The sequence below is a fragment of the Sporobolomyces koalae genome (assembly GCF_050403365.1).
Source record: "Sporobolomyces koalae JCM15063 DNA, S_koalae_JCM15063T_v1_ctg4, whole genome shotgun sequence".
Taxonomy (NCBI): domain Eukaryota; kingdom Fungi; phylum Basidiomycota; class Microbotryomycetes; order Sporidiobolales; family Sporidiobolaceae; genus Sporobolomyces; species Sporobolomyces koalae.
The window spans coordinates 402,513-417,620 of NW_027481767.1; the positions used below are offsets into that span (position 1 = coordinate 402,513).

Below are 15,108 nucleotides of genomic sequence, written 5' to 3' on the forward strand. Positions count from 1 at the left end.
GGAAGCGTGGGCTCCGCGTGGCTCTTTCCTTCGTTGCCCCTTCAGGAAGGAAGTCGCGTATTGAGTTTTATCGTGCGAGGCCGCTCAGCTGCGGGCAAACGATGAACACCTTTTCATCATGATTCAGAATGCTTCGAGCTGCTCTTGCCACGACAAGCCTTCGTATGCCAGGTGCAGCTCGGGCTTAAAGAATGAGCGCGCCTCGAGGGGGGCAATCTGGACTAATCAAATTGCCATATGGCACATGCGGAACCAAATCGTCGGCCTTTTCCTCTGATCACCACGCATTACCCTCGCCAACGCCCCTCCTAGGCGCACAGCACGACTAGACGAGGGCTTTGTTCTTGCTGCACCTTGGATGTCTGCGAGTGGCTCGTTCCTGAGTCCTGCCGCGTCGGGCAGCACGCCGTTCCTTTCGCATTCCAACCCGCCCAACTCGCCCCACCGCTCTCGCGAGCCTTACGCGAACACGCTCCCCACGCCGCCTTCGTCTAGTGCGAACCTGTTCCAGCTCGATCCGACGCCATCGGGCTCGTCTGGATCGTCGTACACGTCTTCTCTCGTTCATCACCAAAACAATAACAACAACAGCGACGCGGGGTCGTACTTCGATCATCTCCCGCCTCCCGTCCCTGCGATCGCGCCCGACATGATGACTCGTGCTGCATCGTCGTGCTCGAATCCGTCCGTCCTCCAGCCCCTGCCCGCTCCGGACGGAGGCGCGCTCGGAGCAACTCTTCAACAAGTACCGCCCATCATCTCGTACGACCCGAACGGTTCGTTGTCAGATTTCGAAGAGGATGATGACGAAGGTGAGAATGCAATGCCGGGAAGACCGAGGAAGCGCAAAAGTACGCGCGACTTGAGGGGAGCCGCGGCGACCCAGGCCGGGGCCGGCGCGGGCGCAGGCGCAGGCGGGTCAAAATCGGGCAACGGGGGTCCTTCGGGAGACGACGACAAGGACGACGACAAGGCGAGGAGGAAAGTTGCGATCGAGTTCATCGAGGAGAAGAGCAAACGACACATCACGTTCTCGAAACGCAAAGCAGGAATCATGAAAAAAGTGAGCTCTCTCCTGACCTTGTACTCGCTCGCCGGTTTTCGAATCTAACCCACATCTGTGGTCATGTTAGGCGTATGAGCTTTCGACGTTGACTGGCACCCAAGTGCTGTTGCTCGTCGTGTCCGAATCGGGATGGGTTTACACCTTTACGACCGAAAAATTCAAGCCTCTCGTCAAGGAGGACGCCAACGGCGACCTCTCCCAAGGACAGAAACTCATCGCCGCTTGCCTAGTACGTCTGACTCGAGTTCAGTCTGACGACCTGCAGGACTGACATGATGTCCGACTGAAAATAACAGGAGGGCAAAGGGGCGATGCCGGACCTTGTACCCGACAGCTACCAGCCGGCAGCGTCATCAACCGCGAGCAACTTCGAAGCCAACTCGGCCCAGCACGGTGGACAGATCTCGCTCAAGACGAACCAACGCGCGAACCGACCCACTGCGACGAATCGCCGCGTGTCGTCGAAAGGACGCAACAACATCCCGACCGCGATCAATACTCGTCTTAGTCCGAACATGGACAATGGTCTGCCTTGTCCGCCCGGCAGTGGAGGTATCCCGCCTGTCCCGCAGCTTCCGACTCCTCATTCGGCAGGGGGCTACCTCGACCTCGCGACCCCGCTGTCGCCTCGTGACCCTCGGTCATTGAGCCACCCCGTTTCGCCAGCGAGGTCAAAGTACGGAGCGATGCAACAGCAGCAAGCGAGGGCGCAGGCGCAGCATCAAGCGTATCCGCAAGGACAAGAGTATGCAGAGATGATGCACCGAGCCGAGCTCATGCAGCTTCACCAAGGCGGCTATGGAGACGATCAAGGCTACGATCTCAACTACGGGGTACGTTATGCGTTGCCATCGCTATCGCACGCGCATCGAACATTACTAACTGTCTTTTCTGCTGGATGCAGCTCCCGGCAACCTCGGTCGCACCGTCTCACACTTCGATGCACTCGATGCATGATCATCACAGCTACGCGAATGCGACGCTGCCACAGCTGCCAGCACACTTGACCCAGCCTACATCTCATCAGCAATCCCGACCGCTGTCCGGGCCGCAACGCACGCTCCACCACGCTCGGTCTCACCCTCATTTGCGACAACACTCGTTCTCGAACGACTCTGCTTCTGCGTACGATCTATACGGCCCTCATCCCGGCGCTCCCGCCTCACAAGGCGGCGGCAGTGTGACAGCAGGGGTCGGAGGTTCGGGCGGAAACTATACCCACATTCGCGATGCTTCGACTGGCTCGCAATATGCTCAGCAGGCAATGGACCCTAGGCAGAACGGAGGGAACGGATACCAGACTCCCATGCATTCCGGTGGAAGTCAACCCGGAAGCTTGCACAACACTCCTGTCAACCAACAGCACATTCCGCTGTACTCGAACAACGATGACCAGTATTCTGGTCGATAGGAAATCTCTCCCAATTTCGTGTCTATCCGCGCCTCTCACTTTCTTTTCCCGATACCCAGCCACCATTGCTCTTCGTCGTTCCGCTTTCGCCTGTGCTTTTCAACTCTTCCTACATGCTTTTGGAACCTCGCTCTTGCTCCCATTTTCTCATGCCAAATTGTTGATACTTGCCCAATCCCATTCCAACCATTCACGTTCATTTTTTAATTTTATCACACGTCACGTCACATCATTGTCAAATCCTACGCTCTCCACATCCTCTTTATTCTAACTCCTGATGTCAGCTTCCCGCCAAGAGCGATTAGCTTTGCCTCTCAGTCTGTCATTCCACTCACGATACCCCCAACTTCTCCTCATTCTGCTTTCCCTTCTGGAATTGTTACAACTTTTACTCGGATTCAAGTGCATGTGCATTCGCGTGAATTGTAAGCGAGACCTTGTTACAACAACATGACGAAACAAAACAAACGAAGAAAGAACTGAAAATGTCTATCTAGAACGAAGGACTGGTCATCAAGAACAACCTCGACTCCTCCTTCTCGACCCATTTGCTGACCCGTTTCGCAGCCGCGACGACTGCCGAATGGGGCAAGAGAGCCGATGTCGCAACATACAGTTCAAATTCAGCCGTGGACTGTCGTCATAATTTGACCCAAGGAAAAGAAGGCATGTGAGAAACTTGCAAACTTGTACTGAGGAGAGTCTCGGGGACTGGAGCTCACCCATCCAAGTACGGCTTCATGCTCCGTACGATAAAATTGCACTTGTGCAGGTTTGCGAGCGACGGTGCCAGTTTGGGCCGGACGAGGATGCAAGGTGTCAGAAAGGTGCTGGTAGAGCGTTACCAGCCTGAATCATAGGGCAGCCGTTAGTTTGAGAGTGAAAGGAGGAGTCCAAGCTCTCGTGGAAGGGACCTACCGATAGCGAGCTTGGAGAGGCAAGTAATCACCCTCCCATGCAGGTCGCGTAGACTGCACGAGCGTGCGAGACTTGTACACGAAATGTCTCACTCCAGGAATCGCCAACTCGACTGCACGCCTCGAATGGATCGTCAGTAACTTCCACGTCTGTCTACGCGACTCAATCTAGCGAGCGAGTACTCACCGAGAGAGTATTCTTGGAGTACCCTAGCTTTCTCGAGCTCGTGAATCAAATGTCCACCAGCTTTCCCAGTCTTCCGACTGCCCTTGCCCTTCTCTTCGTGATCTGTCTGGAGCGGAGACAAGCCCTGCAGCTTGTCCTTGATCGATTCGGCAACTTGTTTGACTCCGGCAAACGCGTCACGATCAGATGACAGCAAAACGATTCCAGCACCTTCGTTTCCTCCTCCCGATGACGGCGTTGGCCCCTGTTTTGCCGAATTTGATGAGCCGTTCGAGGGAAGAAATGATACGTATGCGTGCAGGAACCCTTTCGGGTTGAACCGCGGCAAACAAATCGGTAACCACGATTCCAAGCCAGGTTCCGTCAGTGGCGACGTCCTGTTGTCGTCCTCGTCGTCCGAATCAACGCTACCGTTCTTCATGTCTGTGCCTTCGTTTATTGCGGCTGGTTTCGCTTTACGTGGTGAGGTCGAGTAGATAGTCGACAGGAGTAGGTGTAGATCTGTAGGATGTATAGAATGTTTTCTCGGTCTCAAGAGGGTGACGAGCCTCCCACGGGCAAGGAGCAAGACGTAGAGCAAGTCGAGTTTCTGCGGACCACCTTTTCAGCGTGATGATCCTTGTCCAGACAATGCAGTTCTAGCTGTACCTTTGTCACCTCTCGGCCTGGATCGAGCACTTTCGATATCTCGTTCCGTACATTTGGATCGAGCCGATATACTTCAATGGAGGAAGTGAGCATCGGGATCGAAGTCTGCAGTGACTTGACGAGCGAGTGGAAGAACGACTCGGTCCCTGATCCGCAAAGATGCACAATCGAGTGAAGCCTGTACCGTTAGATATGTCCGGAAACCGAGCACCAGGATCACCTCGAGCTCACCTTCCATCATTCTTCGCAGGTCGAAATTGCTTCGTCGCGCAAAGATGGCCTGGAGTTGGGTGTGCGTAACGACACTGAGCACTTGAAGGTACAAGTAATCAAGGTGCGTGCGCAGCTGTAAACGCGGCGGCGAGCGATTAAGCTAAGGGCTTGGCGAGAATGACGAAGCTTCGAAGCACGCACAGTGGATTCTGGTTCCCCCCAAGAGCTCGAAACGACCAAATACAGCGGCGATTTGAGCAAGAAAGTGATGCGTCTGTTTCCGGTATCGACCGTCCTGCGCAGCATTAGAACCAGGTCAGCGCTCGATTCCCCTTTGGATGTCGAACGCGGGTCATTTACCGGATCTTGTCCCCTTCGTCAGCAAAGATCGAGACGATTGCTTGCATGACACCGACGAGTCCGCTCGCCATGTCTTCGTCGTGATCTCTGTCAGGCGCAAGGGATTTGCGGGTGAGCGCAGTGATCACCGCAATATTGTCGACAGAAGACTCACGATGTGTACACGAGCTTGCCGGCTGTCGAGAGGATGAAATACCTCCGTTTGTCATAGGTGAACTCTTGTCGCTGACTTTGCGCTACACTCGCAACAGTCTTGGTGCTCGTCGCCGAGACCTTTCTATCGAGCTTCGTCCTCGCTTCGAAATTGTATTCTCGCCCGCTTGCTTCACGAACATGCTCGGCCTGACTGTTGTTCCGACTGGGGCGGGCATTCGTCTCGATCTCTGCTCGCGCCAACTGAGAGCGCAGAAGGTCTCGCGGGTCCGGCTGCGCGTCGGACCGGGCGACGAAATTAACCGAGCGCGACTCTGCAGATTCTGCGTCAGTGTCATTGTCCTTATCGTCGTCGTCGAGCGAGGGGGACGAGTCGGTATCGGAAATCGATTGGGTAAAAGTCGTTCGAGCTTGGGTGCTCGCATGCCCAGGGTCATCGTCGTCCCGCTCGATCGTGATTTTCGTCTCGTCAGAAGGAGGTTCGAAGACGGACGAATCTGCGGTGGCAATGGAGAGCGCCGGGGAAGGGACAGTCAAGGGAGGCGGAGGCTCGTTCGGGTCGAGCGCGACGAGATGAGCCGCGCCGTGTTCGTTTTCGACTTGGTCTGGCGAGAGGGCGATGGTGGGGACTGAAGCGAGGTGTGGGTCTAGAGCGGGCGCAGGTTCTGCCTGGGCGTCGTTCACGCCGTCGCTTGCTGCCTGCGCCGTCTCTGTCGGTCCGCTGCGGCTCCTTCTACCTTGCCTCGCGCCTCTCAGCCTCGCGGTGAGGCCTTCCAAGCTCGAGTCGGAGTCTGAGCTCGCTCTCGATCGACTCGCGACGCTCTCGCTGTCCCCTGCTGCAGCTATCCGGTTCTGATCGCTGCTGCGCAAAGGTTCGATGGTTGACGAATGCGAGGTGGGGGCATCTCGCCCGCGTGTGCCCCGATGCAGCCGGCGGCCCTGGCCTCGATGTCCGTGTGTGCTGTTGGATGATTGGCTTGCAGTCGAGGGCTGGTCGTCGTTGTGCGAAGCGAGCAAGGTCGAAGACGACGGTGAATCAAGCGAGACTGATGCCGACGAGCTGGTGCGCGCCGACGACGTGAGATTCCGCAGGAGGGACGGCAGTGCACTCGACGAAGCGGCGGGCATCGACAGTACAGTGGACGATCTCGGAAGACCCGATGCCTGGACAACCGCTCCACATTTTGCAGATATTGCAGATCGCGGCGCATGACGTTCCTCTAATCTCTCCCCCTCGACCTTCATCGACAGTACTCGCTTGACAGCTCGAAGAACCATCAAAAACTGAGCCCGGTGTATGCTCGTGAGTCTCGATGATCTCACTGCCGGGTGCAACTTGGTCGCTGACGGCTCGAGTCTCTCCGAGATCTTGTCTACACAGCTCCGTCGAATCCCCTTGGCTCTCCTGCAACGACCCATCGCTGTCCCTTGTCGCACTGTACACATCAGCGCCCCGACCATGTCCAAGAAGCTCAACACCGTCGAGAACCACGAGACGTACATGTCTCAAGGCATCCCCTCTGCCTCGGCGCTGGACCCAAACCCGCTCAAGCAGTTCTCGCAATGGTTCGAGCACGCCCAGTCGAAGCCTACCGAGGTTCCCGAACCCGAAGCCATGTCGATCTCAACCGTTTCGACCACCGCCGGTCCCGTGCCGATCCCGTCGACCCGAGTCGTCCTCTTGAAGCAAGTCGACGAGCGTGGGTTCGTGTTCTACACAAACTATGCGAGTCGCAAAGGTCGAGAACTGTTCCCGCAGGGGTACGACGATCTCGCGTCGGGAGAGACAGTGCAAGGCGCGTACGCATCGATCGCGTTCTACTGGCGAGCGTTGCACCTCTCAGTCCGCGTCGTCGGGCGCGTCGAGAAAGTCGACCGCAAGACGACGCAGGAGTACTTTGACGGGAGACCGGTCGGCAGTCGCATCGGAGCATGGGCGAGCGCGCAGAGTGAAGTCCTGCACGGAGGTCGCGAAGAGCTCGAGGACAAAGTGAGAGCACTCGAACGCAAGTTTGGCCTGCCCGAAGGCACCGCGACGGGTACGGCAGCATCGGCGGTTGACGTCGGACCCAAGTCGTCTGCGTCCGGTGTGACCCGCAGCGAGGAGGAGATCGAAATTCCCGTACCACCGTTCTGGGGCGGAGTCCGCATCGTGCCCTTCGAGGTCGAGTTTTGGGCAGGGCGACCCTCGAGGTTACACGATCGATTCAGGTATTCGAGGCCGGAAGGGGACGAAGCAAGCGAGTGGAAGATTGAACGGTTGAGCCCATAGGCCTAGAGCGATCCTGGTGAACGGATTGCCCGTAGGAGCGAGCACAGTAAAATCCTTTCTTGGCACGTGAAAGTCCAATCGAGCTCGACCCTCGGAGAGGATCCTGTGCAAGTTCGTACGGCATGCGTACAGAGTGCGCTTGTATAGCTATAGATCGCGAAATATGCGACAGTACTGACGCCATCGCTTCTCGCACGATCGCTCCAAGTCGCTGAGCCCGTGCGCCGAATTTACATGAAGTGATCGCCCGAAGCCCTCGGGGAAGCTCGGCGCTCGGCGTTCCTGCGCAAAGTTTGTTTTTTTCCGTATATTTTTCATATCCGGTTCTACCGCTCGCGTCGATCATACAGATATGTTGCGGATATGGCTACAACTAGAGAGCGATGGCCAAGCAAGCGAGAGACCAGGAGATGACAATGTCTTGCCGAGATTAGTTAGCCACAATTGATCAATAATAGGAATAAAATTAGCCGCGCATGCTTCGAGCGCTACCCAGCTGGCAGGCGCTGTGGGCAAGCTCTGATCGAGGACTTCGACTCGTTTGCATCGATCTGCGAGTATCACCACCACCATCGCAGCGATCAGCGCCCAAACCGACACGAGCGATCGAATCTCGCGAGATTGTTAGAAGCGACAAGTGCTCGCGAAACCTCCGCCTTCTGGCCCCTCCCCTCCTCCAACCACCACCCCGCATCTCCAAGGACCATTTCACTGTACGCCAGTCTGCACGGGCACGGACCCGAGGACGCCCTCAGCCTCAAGCCTCTCGCGCTCCCGCCGGCGCCGCCTCAGCCGCCAGCCCACCACCTGCTCATGGAGGGCGGTGCTCCTAACCCCCAAGGCGGGCATCCGCCTCTGCCGCCGCCATCAGCGGTGCCCAAGCTAGACGCGAACGGCATGGCGCCTGCTGGTGTCACGGCCGCGTCGCTCACGCCCGACAAGTCGATGATCCCTCGGTCAGTTGCCGCGCTATCTCTTTCATCAAAAAACATGCCCCGATTCGCACCATTTCGGTCTCGCCGCCTGACTCTCGCGGCGCGCTCGCTTCACGCGCAATCGCATACTGACTCGGCCCTGTTCTCGTTGCGCGCCTCCGTATGCAGCCCGTACAAGTGTCCGCTTTGCCCTCGGGCATTCTATCGCCTCGAACACCAGACTCGTCATATTCGCACGCACACGGGCGAGAAGCCGCACGCGTGCACCCACCCTGGGTAAGCTTTCTCTGTCCTCGTCGCATCACGGGGACCTCGTGCTCGGAGCGTTCCCATGCCGAGATCTCGTCCGATCGTCATACCTTTTGGCCGGCCGAGAAGCTAGGCCTGTTTGGATCATGTCGCGCCTCGATCCGCCCACGTCACTGTGTTCATGTGACCTTCATCTCTGCATTCGATGCCACATCAACACAGCGAGAAGTACCCGAGTATGGCCCAGTACTGACCCGCCTCTTTGTGAATCGCCGGATCGCACAGATGCGAAAAGCGATTCTCGCGCTCCGACGAGCTCACTCGACACACTCGCATCCATTCGAGCGACAGAGGAAGGAAAAAGACGGCGCAGCAGCAGGCGCAGGCACAAGCGGCCGCAGCGAATGGCGGAGTCGTCAAGAAAGGCGCGAAAGGCAGAGACAGCCGACAGCCGAGTCCGAGCGATCTTGACGTAAGTCCTGGCACAGCTCTAAGCAAGTCGAGCAGAAATACCTGACGCACGTGGGGTCCGATTGATTCAGGATGGATCGGATTTGTCGCGCCAAGCGAACGCCCAGGCTGGATACGGACAGCCCATGATGGGATACGTGAGTTGGGCTGAATTCTTTCTACAGATAGCCGCGCGTAGCTGATACTTTCGTTGCTAGCCATACTATCCGCCGCCGCCGCCAGGATACCCTGGATACCCCTATGCTTCGATGCCCATGTTCCCGTACGCCTACGCAGGAGTTCCTCCGACAACATCGTACCCGGGCGCTCCGCCGACTGCGCCTCCGGCCTCGAATTTCCCTCCTTTCGCATCGTACAGCCCCTACGGGTACCCTGCGCTACCTCAAGCGCCTGGACCTCAGATGCCGCAACCTACCGGCCCCGGCTCTGCCCAACAGCAAGCACTCGCAAGTCAAGTCGCCGCCGCGGCTGTCGCTGCGCAACAAGTACACCAACAGCCGCAGCAAGTTCCCGTTCCAGGACAGGCCCAGAACGGGCAAACCGCAGATGGCCGACCTTTGAGCGCTCTCGCACTGGCCGCTGCGAGCGGCTTGCACGAGATGGAGCAAGAACGAGAAAAGCAGGAGCAGGAGAGGAGAAACCAGTCGGGATCGAACCCAAACAGCGCGTCCAACACGCCGTTTGGTTCGTTCGATCAGCAGGCTGCCTACTGGCCCAATCCCTATGCGACTCTGCCTGGACAAGCGGGTTTGCCTCAGCCAGGCGCGTATGGCATGAACATTCCCCTGCAGATGCCGACGCCTCCCACTGCAACACAACCGCAACAGCAGCAGCAGCAGCAGCAACAACAACCACAGCAGCAACAGCAGCAACAGCAACAACAACAGCAGCAACTTCATCAGCAAGCGTCTTTGCAGCACCAGCAGCAGCAACAACAGCAGCTGCAAGAAGACGCCATCAAACAGAGAGCGGCACAAGCGAGCGCAGCCGCTTCTCGACGCGTACAGTCGCAGACTCCCGTCGCTCAGACTTTCCTTGGCGCCCAGGACGACACGCTCTCGCGCCACTCTCACTCTCACGACCCATCTCACCCCGGCCATCACCTCTCATTGAACCGGCATTCGCACCGACATGCGTTCTCGCCTTATGGTTACCCCTCGTCGTCCGCCGACCAGTCACTCGCCAACTCGCCTGCTTCGAGCCCTGACGCCCACGTTGACGACGAAGCCGCGCTCGGGGGCAACATGCAAGGTCAGACGGCCGCCCCGTCGCCGTTCCCGCCCATTCCGCCTGCCGGAACGGGTATCGTACCCGGAATCGGCATGGCATCGCAGCCGGGTCACGGTCAAGCGCAAGCGATTGGCCAACTGCAACAGCAACTCGCGTACCAGTTGACGCCATCGACTTCGCCAGTACTAGGACCTTTGAAGGGCCTGACACTCATGAGTGCCCAGGCTTCTCGAGCTCCTTCGACCGTGCCGAGTCGTACGACGAGTCCCGTCCACCTGCCTCCGCTCAAGCTACCGAGCGCCGAGGGCGAAAGTAGGGATGGCAGTCGCGCCAACTCGCCCAGCGGGCAGATGCAACAGCACGCGCTCGAATCGCATCACAACCGCTGGCATGCTCAGCAGCACCGGTCTCACCCGTATCCGCGTAGCCAGCCGGGATCGCCAACCAGCGCAACCCAGTCGCTCCACAGCTCGATCAGTCGCCCGCCGCTCTCTCGCGGCAGTTCGCAGTCCGGAAACGGATCTTCGTACCCGGGCACCCCAGTCGCTGGTCCCGTCGTGAGCGAGGAACGATCCCTCCCGCCTCTGTCTGCCCTCAACAGTGCGCCCTCATCGATCGGATCGAACGCAGGCGCGTACTTTCAACATGCACCGCCAGGCTCGACCCCGAACTCGCGACCAAATTCTCGCCCGGCTTCGCCCAACAGCGCCCTCCACTCGCACTATGGCTCGTCAGACTCGCTCGTCTCGCTCGGGGGGTCGACTGGACTGCCGAGTCAGATGCAACCGGGTCAGACGTATTCGCGAAGGGCTCAATTTGGCATGACGCCGATCACGTCGCAGATCAAGGGAGACAAGGAAGACAGAAGTCACGGGTTCGGAGGCGCAGAGGGCGCTGAAGAAATGATGCAGCAGTAATTTCCTGCTATTCGCTTGACGCGGTCAGGTGCGTTCCGTCCGCTTCAGCACCTCGTGCAGTTTGACTTGAATTCGAGTGAGGCTGACCAGTATTGCACCGCGCAGCTACTTTGGCCGCACCCGCCTGTACATTCACCTCGCATTGTCCTCTCGTTTCTCCCCCATAGACGAGAGAGGGCCGATCGGCTTTCTCTCCACCCCAAACCCATAGATTCCTCTCACTCTCCATTCGCCCTCGTACTGTTCTAAGTGTCATCAATCGAATACTCCCCCTTCTCCCTCCTCACGCTAATCGTGCCTTCCATACCTACCCACCTCTTTCTCCCTCGCTCACTCTTTCTACGCTCTCATCTCTGCCTTGTCTCCTCGCTCCTCTCCGCAAATACGTTGTGCTTGTCCCTACACGCTACATGCTAGATACTAGAATACACATCACTATCATCGAACGCGGGACATGGATCCGCAATGGGAGCGGCGAGACTGCGGGAAATCATAATTGCGCGCGCTTTGTTGTCATCCAATATCCGCCATCTCGGCCTTTCAGACATCGCTCGCCTCTCGACATATAGACGAACCATTCCGCCTACTTTGCAAGCATCGGTGCAACAGCTTCGTGGAGAGTACCAGCAAGGAACAAACATCTCGCGCGATGAGTTTCTTCACTCAACATGAGGCCCGTCCGATGACGCCTGGCAGCGACCGCACCCCGTTCCGCCCTGCCGTCAAACACTCGAGCTTTGCAAGCCCGCCTGCAAGCCCACATGCGGCTCCGAACGCCCGAATGACGCGTTCGACGTTCTCGCCTCAACCCGACCAAACTGCTACACTTGCCTTCACCCCAAGTGGCCCTACCCGACCCCTCACTCGTTCGAGCGTGCAGAATCTGCCCTCGTATCAGGTCCAGACCACCTCGCCTTCGACCATTGCGATTCAACGTAAACCTTCTCCTCCGAGTTCGACACTCGTCGATCCTTCCCTCCCCACCGTCGCTCCTCGAATTCGAGCCAAAGTCACGCCAGCAGCTTCACCCCGACGCAAAGCCGTCGTACCTGGAACCGAGAATGCAGAACCTCCTCCCATGCTAGGCTCGATGGGTCCTCCCGCCAGCCCGCTCAAACGTTCCGCCCCCCTCGCGTCGTTCCCGAGACCAGTCTCTTCGACGCCTGTTCCTCCAATGACGCGCTCGAACCCCTTCACGTCGCCCTTCTCGACTTCGACGCTTCAAGCTCTGCCGGAAGATCTCGTGCTTTCGAACCGGATAACGACACTCTCGCTCGACCCGCCGACGCCACGGGCAGTCAGAGGTAGTGGAGGCAAAGACAACGTGTTGGTTTGCGTTCGAGTGAGACCTCCTGCAGCAAAACTAGCCAAGTCGAACGCGGTCGTCGAAGAACTCGCGTGGGACGTGAGCGAGCTCGATGGTCGATTAGCGCTCAAATCTGGAGGACCCGAATTCCTTTTCGGTGAGCATTGAGCTCCTCCATGTTCAGTTAGTAGGAGTATGCTAACTCGAGCCCGGTCGAAAAAAAGACTCGGTGGTGACGGGATCGGAGAATTACGACGTGTACCAGGAAGCGGGCAGGGAACTCGTGCTGTACGTCTCTTGTTCTCGTCTCTAAGGTTACAGCCCCACCGTTGATCCTTATCTCATTGCAGAGACGCGATGGAAGGCTTCGATGCCGTCATCTTTGCCTATGGTCAAACCGCTTCTGGAAAGACTTTCACGCTTTCAGGCGACCAGTCGAATCCCGGCATCATCCCGCAAGCCGTCTCCGAGATCTTCACGTACATTCGAGATCACTCGGAGAAAGAGTTCTTGCTCCGAGCTTCGTACCTCGAGATCTACAACGAAACTTTGAAAGACTTGTTGGATCCGACCGCAGGCCCTGTCAAAATCCGACAAGACGAAAAGGTACGCTGCTTCTCATATCGATCGCGCCTTACGCAGCTCTAACTGACGGGGGTTGAGCGCTTGCAGAAACGATTCTTTGTCCATCCTTTGCGGGAAGAAGTAGTCACAACGGAAGCCCAAGTCGCAGCGTTGCTCCGTCGAGGAGCAGAAAACCGTCACGTTGGACAGACAGACTTTAACGAGCGCAGTTCACGCTCTCACAGTGTCTTTCAGATGGTGAGATGCCAGTCTCCAGATGATAATAGCTGGAATGTCCCGTCTGATTGACCGTGTCCTTTTCTTTAGACTATTGAATCTCGAGACGACAACCCTTATGCGACCGCCCAACAGACGACTGCGACGGGCTACGGAGCCAAGACGCCCAACACTCCGAGGCTGGCCCCTGGAGGCGATGGCGTTGTGCGAATGAGTCGTTTGTCACTCATCGACTTGGCGGGATCCGAACAGGCCACAAGTCAAACGGAAAGACGAAGCGAAGGCGCTTTCATCAACAAGAGGCGAGTTGCTTTCCGTCGGTCGATCGATTCCGGCGAGCCAGTCAGACTGACGTGCACATGTCGTGTATACAGTTTGCTCACGCTCGAGAAAGTCATTGCTTCTCTCACTGATGGCAAAAAGTATGCTTTGATTCGTCCGTCGCTCTTGCAGTCGCTCATATCTGCGTCTGCATTTGATTCAGATCCCATGTTCCCTATCGTGACTCGAAACTTACCCAAATCCTACAACCCTCACTTTCGGGAGATGCTCGAGTCGCTGTCATCGCAACTTGCAACCCGTCTCCGGCTGCTATCGAAGAGACAAAATCGACGCTAAAGTTTGCACAGCGGGTCAAGAAGGTCGTGCTCAAAGCCGCGATTCACGAGGTCGTCGACGACAAGGCCCTCATTACCAAGTATCGTTCGCATGTGAGCCTGCAACCCTTGCCTCGGACCGTACCTCCAGCAGTACTCTTGACCGTTTCCCTCATTCGTCTAGATTGCGATGCTCGAGGCGCAACTCAGTGCGACTCTCATCGACTCGGCACCGCCGACGCCTTCGCAAGCTGATCTCGAGGCTGATCAATCCCGGGTGAGTATGTTCTCTCTCTCCTTCTACGTACTGACTACTGAGTCGCCTCTCTCGCGTGTTCCGTGTACAGTCGAAACAAGCGGAAAGAGTGCGAGATCTCGAGAAACAGGTCGAAGAGTTCCGCTCTCTCTTCCTGACTAGTCACAATATGGAGCAGCGACGGCAGAGCGTGAGTGTTCGCCTGACGCAGCAATCGACCGTAAGCAGCCAGCTAATGCTGTAGTCACGTTTTCGCAGGCTCTCCCTCCCCGGCCTGTCTCTCCCGTCAAGATGCCTCGACCGATATCAGCAATCAACGAGGACGAACGAACGGTGTTTGAAGAAAAGTTGCTGGATGCCCAAGACGAGATTTGTGCGCTCAAAGACGAACGCGACGAACTTGTCTCGCGCATTGCCGATCTCGAAGCGGCCCACCTCTCTTCGTTGCAAGCGGGCGCTGAAACTTCTGAATCCGACAAGGACGCGACGATCCTCGAGTTGACCAAGGAGAACAAGGAATTGCTCGTGATTGCCAGGAACGCCGATGTCGAAGGCGAGCTCAAACGTCAGGAACGAAAATACGAGCGGTTGCTCGAGAAGTGTCGGGTGTACGAAGAAGGACTCGAAGCGACGCTCGAGACGGAACGAAGGGTATGTCTTGTTTTTTCCATACAGCAGGTTACCATTGTCCAAGAACCGATTCTTTTTCTGAACGCGATCGTGTGTGCACCTACAGCGTGTCGCTCAGTTTGAGCGATTCATTCTGCAACACCTCACGGCGCAGACCGACTTGATCGCAGGACGTAGAAGATCTTCGGTCGCACTCACTCAATCGGCATCGATTGCAGGGTTCGTCCCTTTGCTAGCAGAGTCTCCTGACCTCGATGCGATCTCGCCCGATTTCGTCGAACTCGATTCTCTTCCGGTACGTCTCTTCTCCTCGGCAAAAGGCCGAGTCGAAACATCAAAGTAATCGAGATTGATCTGTTTTCGAACGGTGATTGCAGTTTTCGAAAGCGGGATGGGACACGATCAAACGTTCAGGCTCTCGCATGTTTCCCGTCTAAACTCTATTTGCATTCTTTTCTCTTTTGTCTTTCTGTTTGTCCATAACCATTTT

General features: G+C 57.0%; 5 protein-coding genes across 5 annotated transcripts; 4 read left to right on the forward strand and 1 right to left on the reverse strand.

Annotated features, from left to right (window-relative positions):
* Nucleotides 1-358: 358 nt before the first annotated feature.
* Nucleotides 359-2,477, forward strand: JCM15063_000331 (uncharacterized protein; the record flags this gene model as incomplete). The annotated part of the gene is made up of 4 exons (XM_076676449.1): nucleotides 359-1,063; nucleotides 1,134-1,295; nucleotides 1,363-1,899; nucleotides 1,971-2,477. 4 exons carry the CDS (start codon nucleotides 359-361, stop codon nucleotides 2,475-2,477), a joined length of 1,911 nt encoding a protein of 636 aa, XP_076536430.1.
* A 493-nt stretch (nucleotides 2,478-2,970) lies between these two features.
* On the reverse strand, nucleotides 2,971-6,083 carry MON1 (guanine nucleotide exchange factor MON1; the record flags this gene model as incomplete). The annotated part of the gene is made up of 9 exons (XM_076676450.1): nucleotides 2,971-3,111; nucleotides 3,200-3,326; nucleotides 3,396-3,507; nucleotides 3,582-4,170; nucleotides 4,230-4,375; nucleotides 4,461-4,575; nucleotides 4,644-4,737; nucleotides 4,803-4,889; nucleotides 4,957-6,083. 9 exons carry the CDS (start codon nucleotides 6,081-6,083, stop codon nucleotides 2,971-2,973), a joined length of 2,538 nt encoding a protein of 845 aa, XP_076536431.1.
* A 331-nt stretch (nucleotides 6,084-6,414) lies between these two features.
* Nucleotides 6,415-7,227, forward strand: PDX3 (pyridoxamine-phosphate oxidase PDX3; the record flags this gene model as incomplete). Its single annotated transcript, XM_076676451.1, has 1 exon — nucleotides 6,415-7,227. One exon carries the CDS (start codon nucleotides 6,415-6,417, stop codon nucleotides 7,225-7,227), a length of 813 nt encoding a protein of 270 aa, XP_076536432.1.
* An 813-nt stretch (nucleotides 7,228-8,040) lies between these two features.
* Nucleotides 8,041-11,029, forward strand: JCM15063_000334 (C2H2-type zinc finger protein; the record flags this gene model as incomplete). The annotated part of the gene is made up of 5 exons (XM_076676452.1): nucleotides 8,041-8,183; nucleotides 8,331-8,438; nucleotides 8,697-8,883; nucleotides 8,954-9,019; nucleotides 9,080-11,029. The coding sequence occupies 5 exons, from the start codon at nucleotides 8,041-8,043 to the stop codon at nucleotides 11,027-11,029; spliced, it is 2,454 nt and encodes an 817-aa protein (XP_076536433.1).
* A 649-nt stretch (nucleotides 11,030-11,678) lies between these two features.
* JCM15063_000335 (uncharacterized protein) lies at nucleotides 11,679-15,055 on the forward strand (the record flags this gene model as incomplete). The annotated part of the gene is made up of 12 exons (XM_076676453.1): nucleotides 11,679-12,492; nucleotides 12,560-12,623; nucleotides 12,686-12,941; nucleotides 13,008-13,157; nucleotides 13,227-13,438; nucleotides 13,511-13,558; nucleotides 13,621-13,846; nucleotides 13,917-14,009; nucleotides 14,080-14,178; nucleotides 14,247-14,639; nucleotides 14,725-14,913; nucleotides 14,996-15,055. 12 exons carry the CDS (start codon nucleotides 11,679-11,681, stop codon nucleotides 15,053-15,055), a joined length of 2,604 nt encoding a protein of 867 aa, XP_076536434.1.
* Nucleotides 15,056-15,108: the final 53 nt, after the last annotated feature.